An 8,493-nucleotide genomic window follows, 5' to 3' on the forward strand; every position below is an offset into this window, starting at 1 on the left:
ATTTAAAAGACTTGAGTGAAGCGAAAAAAAACCTAAGTACCAATTTATTACAATTAAATAACTTAAGAGTGTGTTGGGATGAGGTAATTTGGAAATTTTAAAGAATTTAAAATTCTAGGCAATTTACCTCAAAGTATTTGAATTCTCTAGTAACATTACATTTCCTCAACATTACATTACATTCCTCATCTAAACAATGGAATTCACCTCAAAGTATTTCAATTCCCTCGTAACATTACATTCCCTCAAAACATTCCCCCATCCAAACACACTCTAAAGAATCTTTGATGTAGTTTAGCCTTTATAAATTGTGAATGTGCAAAAGTTTTACATATGTATTGAATGATTCATTATCACGTGATTTAACAGGTTAAAAACACATGACATGTATTTCATTAAAAACTTTTGTGCATTGACAGTGTATATAAATTAAACTATTTTTTTTCTGATACAGTACTACTCTCTATAATCCACGACAACAATTACACTTGACAATTTCATATACAACATCAATTGCTCTCTTCGGTTTTTATTACAATATAAAATTTACTTTTTGATTCAATTAATAAATGATACATCTAATCCCTAATATATAGTACTAAATACTTTATTTGTTTAATGAATCGAAAAAGTTAACTTTCTCTTATAATAAAGACAGAGAAGTAGGTATTTGTTATCGAGATAGTTCATGAACCAACCAAGTCAAACTATATACAACTTAATTTCAGCTCATTTATTTAACGAAATTAATTTTCAACTCAAGTTCGACTCATTCGATTCATAAACCAAGTTCAACGAGTTGATTGTAAAATCGAGTTCCAAACTATTGTATAGTTGGTTCGATTCATTGTCAACCCTATCCGTTGACTTTAATTTTTTTTGATAAAAAGAGTTGATTTTGAATGGTTGAAAATAAAATTAATCATAAGATATATTTCTTCGAGAGATAATCATAAGATTTTTATGGTGGCGGTCGAGGTTTGAAATTCGGACATTGCATATTTTATGCATTGTCCATACCAACTGAATTAAGCTAACGAGGGCAGAGATAATCATAAGATACTTATTCACTAACTATTTTGTTTTATTGTATTTGAAGAGGGAGATAATCATAAGATACTTATTCACTAACTATTTTGTTTTATTGTATTTGAAGAGGACTAACAAACTCCTCAAAATAAAAGAGATTAGAAATATCTCTTTATTATCATTCAAAAGAAGAAGAAGAAAAAAAATCACAAAAAAAAAATATTAACAATATATATTTTTCCTTTTCAAATAATGCAAACAAGACAAATATCAGAGATAAAAATCCCTATTTTCCTCCATTATCATTGTCCCTGCCTTTTCAATTTGCCCTCACACTCTCTCATACCTCCTTCCATCGAACGCTTCTTCATCTTCGATTTCTCGCTTCGTGATCGTATTCATCGGTTAGTCTTCTTAATTCTTCAATTTCATCGTTCCTTTATTTTTACCTCTTTCGATCGATTAGGGTTTCGTTTACATAACTTTTTCCTCCTTTGTCATCGTGGTTAACCTGTGACTTAATCTACTCTTCGATTCATGAATTGTTTGGGTGGTTGAGAATTGGAATCATCAATTCATCGTGTGTATTGCATGATCTACCTCTTGGAAGGTTTTTTTTTTTTCTGTAGTTGTTGATTTTCTTCGAATATTTATTGAAACAGCGATTAAAGTGGTTTGAACTTTTCTAGAATACATCGTTCAATTGATAAAAAAATTGTTTTTTTTTTTTGGTATTAATTGAAAATTCTAACTTTTGATTGCTCTATAATCGATTTTGTCTCCGGAATTGATTCTAACTTAAAAGCTAGATTTGTAGCTGGAGTCCAAACATGATTTTTTCATTGTTCAACTCAGCTTTTACATAAATGTATCCAAACATCATCATTTTACATTTAACTCGGTTTTAAGTGAAATCAATTTTTGGCACCACAAAACCAAACAGGAACTTAGTTGAATGAACTGAATGGAGAATTTTAGTTGGGATGCTGTGACTTTTCAGCACATAATAGATGTTATTGTTATTGTTTTTGTTTATTAATTTTGCGTGCTTGAATATCTGAATATCCAGGACTTTAGCTATGGGAAAAAGGAAGGCGAAAACAAAGCCACCTCCAAAGAAAAGAATGGATAAGCTTGACACCGTCTTTAGCTGTCCTTTCTGCAATCACGGCTCCAGTGTCGAGTGCCGCATGTAAGCAAATTTTAACTAGGAATTAGGATGTATCATCTGAAATCGCTTGTACCCCTCCGTATTTCACATTTGAGATTAATACCACTCTGTTTGATGCTCATTTCTGGGTTTTTTTTACAGTGATATGAAGAACTTGATTGGGGAAGCTTCTTGCGGGATATGTCAAGAGAGCTTTAGCACTACCATCACAGGTTTGTTTTTGTGGGCTGTGCTTATCTTTTTCTTAAAGAAGCGATAAATTCCATAGGTACACAGTATCGTGGCTGGCATTAGATATAGAAATGAGGAATAGCTAAGATGGCATTGAAACAATATGCAGTGTTGATGTTTAGAGAATCGAGTTGAAACTATGACAATTACTTGAGATTTATTTATCAACAATCACAATATTTTTTAACTTAGTTTTTTTCCACGAAGTCCTATTTTTGTGTATTAACCTTTTAGACAGTTGATTTCAATCTCGTGCCATTTAGAAATCCGGAAATTTTTTAAAAAGATTTATCATTAAAGCTAATAATAATTGAGGAAGTTTTCTTCAGCATAACTAATATAATGGCTTGCATCTGTAAAACACTCTACAACAGAATCCTTGTATAGTGACCGGCGGCCGCAATGTCATACACTGCCGCTATAACATGCGACATAATAACTACTATGATTGAACTTATTTGTATTACGTAAAGTGAGATATTCAGTTTTTCATATATCTGCTGGGACTATATTCGCTGTGCTATAACTAATGATCGTATATTTTTACTCTCTTTGCAGCTTTATCTGAGGCAATAGACATGTAAGTTCAATTACTCTAAATTGAAAATCTTCTCTTCTACCTCTCCCTCTTTCTCTCTTACTCCCACTGGACATAGTCACATGACTCAAGTATCTTATTTGTAATATTGCAGATACAGTGAATGGATTGATGAATGTGAACGAGTGAACACTGTGGAAGATGACGGTGCTTAGTGATTGCAAGGATGTACTTCTAATGATAGTAAATGGACAACTCTCCAACTTTATAATTTCTCCACCCTGTATTTATGTCTGTTTCTTTTGTGAACACTAGTGCAGCTATGAGCTTTAGTTTGAATGTGGACTCTTTGACATATTGTAATGCTTGTACTCAAGAACATGAAAATAATTGTGTCTAGTTAGGTGAAGCCTCTTTGATAGAAAGCTGATATATAATCTGTGTTTTAGTTTCTTTGATGCAGTATATGTGATAGTAGCTTCTGTTTTTGAAAGAATATGTTGTAGTTGCTGAAAGCAGTTAGATCTTGTTTTGAAATTAGTTAATGCCGGTTGGGGACATACCAATAATTTGAGACCAGCGAAAAGAAAATGTGTTTGTTCTGTTCTTACACCATTTTGTTATGTTTTGGAAAGAAAAATTGTTATTGTTTGCAATGGTTTGATGTGAGGAGAAGTTAAACCTAAGTAGGTTTGAAAATTATCTCAAAATGAACATAGCTTTTATTTATTCCATCCTTGATGATATGAAATGTATCTAATCTTGCTATTTTGATTTTTTTTTTTTTTTTGAAAGAATCTGGTTATTTTGATGTTGCACAACAAATTTCACATAGCTAAAGGTAATAGTTACGTTAAAAAATAAAAATTGTGGTTACCTATTTTGTAGTAAACAAAAATACTGGTAAATAGAAAAACGTCATTCACATTCATAGTTCTCTAACTCCTTGAAGGATTCATCTCTACAGTGTGCGTGTGTGGATGCTTCTGTATTACCTAATTTTAGCTTTTCTACAAAGCCGTCTTAAACTAACGAAGAAAAACTACAACGAAATAGCATGAGTGGAAAACTCCTAAAGCACTAGAGTGCAATATAGGAGAGACAGGGGATAGGTCGTAAGTAATTACAGTTGTGTTTTCGCTTCCCAAAATGCATGATGAATGTTCACACAGAAAACTACAAAGAAACCTGCTAATGTTATTGATGAGTTGATAACCACTCACACACCATCTCTACTACCTTTAAGGCAAGAAACCACCACCGAAGAATTCAAACAAAGCTCAATCTTCCGGTATCCTCAAACAGCTCAACCTTAACCGAAGTTACCCAATCAAAATGCTTTGAAAAACCTATAAACCAATTTTCTCCCCTATCATGCCAGAGGCCTCCACATCCTCTAGAGACGGGATGCATCATCAATATTAAGACACACGGTAGAATTGAATCCTTCGGATTAGTCAGTTCTTAGGTTGGATATCGAGTTTTAATAAAAATATTAAGACACGGTTATAATCCTGAGAATTTCATTTTGATAATGGAGGATTCCCAAAGATTCCATTAGTAAAAGTTTTGTGAGATTCCATTAGTTAAAGTTTTGTGAGATTCAAAACTAATATTTCAAGTAAAGTTGTCAAACCCCAAGAGCATGAAGCAAATCAATTGTTAAGTTTCTCAGTTTGAATTTGTTGGCAAACTTGACTTGGGTGCAAACTTTCATTAAAGCAGGAGAAAGCGTATGATCCATTTCTTGTTTGTCTCTCTAACAAATGTTAAGGGACTAAACTACCAAAATGGCCACTGACATTGCTGAGCACTCTCAATTTGATCCCATCTTCAGTGAATAGCAGTTACTAATGTTGTGTATGGTGATGACATGTTCGCTAAAGTATTTACTATAATATACCTTTTCCCTTAAAAATTTAAAAAAATAAAAATAAAAATGTGCCTGATAGTACGTGTGCGCTCCTTGATGAGACTGTATTTTTCTTTACGACGTTGTGCCGTGTGAAGAAAGTAATTGTTCCCGAATCCTGCTCTTTACCCAAACAGTTTTACTCACTCCCAAAGTAAAATACAAATATACCCCTACGCATGTTAACATGCGTTACGTAAGTTAACTTACGCTAGTTGCAATGTTTACGCAACTTAAGTCACGCTACGTGACTTAAGTTGCGCTACGTGATGTTATTAACCCAGGCAGAACCTCATTCTGCCTCATTTTCATCAAACAACACACACTTCTCAATTTTCTCTCAAATTTCCCAACTTCAAAATTCCTTCAACTTCAAATCAAACAACACTACAACAACAAGAACAAGTAAGCTTTCACTTAAACTATGTTGTTATGATAAAAAATTTCACTTAATCTAGAATTTTTTAGGTTTATTGTTTTGTTAAAATTTTAAATTTTTTTGCAAGAAATTATAGAATGCTACATGCAAATGACTTATAGTGTTTAATTCTTATGATGTTTAGATGTTTGCATGATTATGTTAGATTTTTTACACTTAGATTAGATTTTTTTAGATTTATGGTTTGTTTAATTTTTGGTTATTTTGTTTTTTGCAATATATGATACAATGTTACATGCAAATGAGTAATGTTGCTTAATTATTTTGATCTTTGCATGTTTATGTTGTAGTTATCATTTTTAGGGTTTATGTATAATTTGCACTCCAAGTGTTTGATGAAATGTTTGAATGAGTTTTTCATTGATTGTGTTTAATTTGTAATTGTGTAGATTTGAAGCAATGGTCAGGTGGATCGACGTTCATGCAAAATTCAACGGCGGAGAAACTCAGAGGTTGAAGGTTCGGTGTCTTGATGTAACGTTAAGAGGTCTCAAGGATCAACTGAATGAATTCTACCAAGGAGTCAACCCCACAGACACAAGGAGAGTGCAAAATATTCTGTATAAACGTCCAAAGCTCGACGAGGGGAACATATCATTCACTTGGGTGGAGTTAAAGAACGACGAAAACGTGACGAGTATGTTTTGGGAGCACACCAAGTTCCAGTGGATCGATATGCGGGTGACGTTGCTGAGATCAACTGAAGATATCATCAACAGCTTGATTCCACCAGATGATCGTCATTAGTTAGGGTAAGGTGCATTCAAACTACAACATTTGTCTCACCTCTGAAATGGGGTAATTCAAACTTGCCAAACGGCGAGGACTCAAGCATTTCGCTCAGCATTTATGTTTTTCTTTGAAAAGATTAAATTTTTGTTTGGCTGGTTTAGATGAAGGTATTAAGTGTCAAGGAATGGACCTCATTTCGGTGGCACTGGAATACATTCATTTAAATCAAGCCTAACAAAAATTTATTCTTTTCAAAGGAAGGCATGAATGCTGAGCGAAATGCTTGAGTCCTGTTGTTTGGCAAGTTTGAATTTACCCCATTTCAGAGGTAAGACAATTGTTGTAGTTGGAATGCACATTCCAACTACAACAATTGTCTTCCTTTGGATGGGGTCATTCAAACTAGTTAAATGGCAGGACACCGGCATTCGTCCGGGAGTGTTTTTGTTCCATTCTAAGTGTTAATTTCTTGTTGGCTTCGTTTAAATGATGGTATCGAAGTGTCAAGGTCTGGACCTCATTCCGTTGGCACTTAGATACTATCATTTTAAACCAAGACCAACAAGAATTTAACATTTAGAATGGAACAGAAGCACTTCTGGACGAATGTCGGAGTCCTGCTTTTTAGCTAGTTTGAATTGACCCCATTCAGTGGTAAGATAATTGTTGTAGTTGGAAGGTACATTTCCGAATGTAATGTAATGATAGTTGACGTACATGTCTTTTACGTAATGTAATGTAGTGATACCACAATGTAATGTAACGTAAATGAAATTATATCTAAATAAAATTGTCTAAGAATTAATGTTGTGTACTTATCGAATTTATTTATTCAATACGCCATTTTTATTTGAATTAATGTTGTGTACTTATTATAATTTACTTATTCGATACGCAATATTTATTCGAATTCACGCTATCGCAATTTTTATTCTAATTTCCTTTATTTGAATTTATTAATTCAATACAATTTATTAATTCAATACGCAATCATAAAATAAATATAAAAAAATAAAATAAGGAAAGGAAGAAGATTCATAGGGGGAGAGAGTGAGAATGAGAGATGGTGTGAGGAAATGGGGAAGTTTAGGAGTGTATTTATAGGGGGAGATTGTAACTCACGCCCAGGATTTACACTAGCGTGAGTTAACTCACGCACAGGTTAACACTAGCGTGAGTTAACTCACGCTAGTTAGGCCGGTGGTCACAACTCAAGAACACGTTTGTTGGACTTTGGTCGGTTATTCAACCATGGTTTTATTGTGTTTTACACTTTTTTTTTTTACTGTTTTTGACTGAATTTAGTGCATATAAAACCTATGCACTAAACAATTTTCAATTAGGCCTTCATTTTTTTTTTGGTTACATTTAAGGCCTATATTCTAAATTAATTTATTAACTTTATTCTAAAATATTTTGTTTACATTATTCTAAATTATTTTCTTAACTTTATACTAAAAGTTTCCGCGGTTAAAAAAACAGATTTAAAATTATCCCAACGGTCGATCACTTCCCCAAGTCGGCTACTCACTATTTTTCCCGACGAATTTTGATCCCTTTTTACCCCAAAGAGAATATTGAAAAGAAAAAAAAAAACAAAGAAAGAAGAGAATTAGAGGGAGAGAGTGGGAGGAGATAATGTGAGGAATATGAGAAGTATGTGAGGGTATTTATAGGTAGAAATGTGAACCTAGGTTGTATCTAACATAAATGTAGTCAAAAAAACGTGTGAAAGTGGTAAAAAACGTGTAGATTGAATGTTGAAAAGCTGACCAAAGTTGGAAAAACGTTTGTTCTTCACCGGCCAACTAGCATGAGTTAACTTGAGCTAGTGCTAAGTGGTACGTGACTTAAGTCACGTTCATATTACACTAACGCATGTTGAGTCACGTAGCGTGACTTAACATGCGTACAAAATACACTAACGCAAGTTAAATTGCGTAGAAATATATTTGTATTTTACTTTGAGAATGAGCAGAACTGTTTGGGTAAATAGCAGGATTCATTGTTCCCATCGTTCACTTTGCACCGTGATGAAATACTGCAACGCTCCACTAAAAGAAAAAACTTTATTGCATAAGATGCACACAAATAATCTAGTACAACATATTTAATATTGCACTTTTGCATTTTATTTATTGCTGATACTTTTGTCTTAACAATAAAACATCTCTTTCTCAGTTTAGCTTATACTACCAAACAAACAAGGGGATTGTGTGCGTTGTAAAAACTTTATCTAAAAATGAAATCGGTGGCAGGTGTGTGTTGTAAAAGCTTTACCTAACATTTAAATCCTTGGTGTGTCGTGTTTTCTATCTTAGTCTTCCTACGCTTTTACTTCTCTTTATCTTTCGTCATTCATTGACCGATATGTTAAATGCTATCCAGCCGTGTCCGGATCAAACTGACCTTTAAGTATAGGATTACATTACAACAACAAC

At 33.3% G+C, this 8,493-nt stretch overlaps 1 protein-coding gene across 1 annotated transcript; it reads left to right on the forward strand.

Moving 5' to 3' along the window:
• The first annotated feature begins 1,336 nt into the window (after positions 1-1,336).
• LOC146932254 (transcription elongation factor-like protein) lies at positions 1,337-3,427 on the forward strand. Its single transcript, XM_085703982.1, has 5 exons — positions 1,337-1,433; positions 2,099-2,221; positions 2,342-2,412; positions 2,990-3,011; positions 3,124-3,427. Exons 2-5 carry the CDS (start codon positions 2,109-2,111, stop codon positions 3,182-3,184), a joined length of 267 nt encoding a protein of 88 aa, XP_085560108.1. The 5' UTR covers positions 1,337-1,433; positions 2,099-2,108; the 3' UTR covers positions 3,185-3,427.
• The last annotated feature ends 5,066 nt before the right edge of the window (positions 3,428-8,493 follow it).

This window comes from Medicago sativa, chromosome 4 (assembly GCF_051527215.1).
Source record: "Medicago sativa cultivar Bolivia chromosome 4, Bolivia_mono, whole genome shotgun sequence".
Classification (NCBI taxonomy): Eukaryota; Viridiplantae; Streptophyta; class Magnoliopsida; order Fabales; family Fabaceae; genus Medicago; species Medicago sativa.

What these genes read in the sequence shown, in the direction of transcription:
- LOC146932254 (XM_085703982.1), top strand. Translation starts at nt 2,109, where the DNA reads ATGGGAAAAAGGAAGGCGAAAACAAAGCCACCTCCAAAGAAAAGAATG. An exon ending in CTTTAGCACTACCATCACAG is followed by an intron (nt 2,413 to 2,989) that starts GTTTGTTTTTGT and finishes CTCTCTTTGCAG; the next exon opens with CTTTATCTGAGGCAATAGAC. An exon ending in TTATCTGAGGCAATAGACAT is followed by an intron (nt 3,012 to 3,123) that starts GTAAGTTCAATT and finishes GTAATATTGCAG; the next exon opens with ATACAGTGAATGGATTGATG.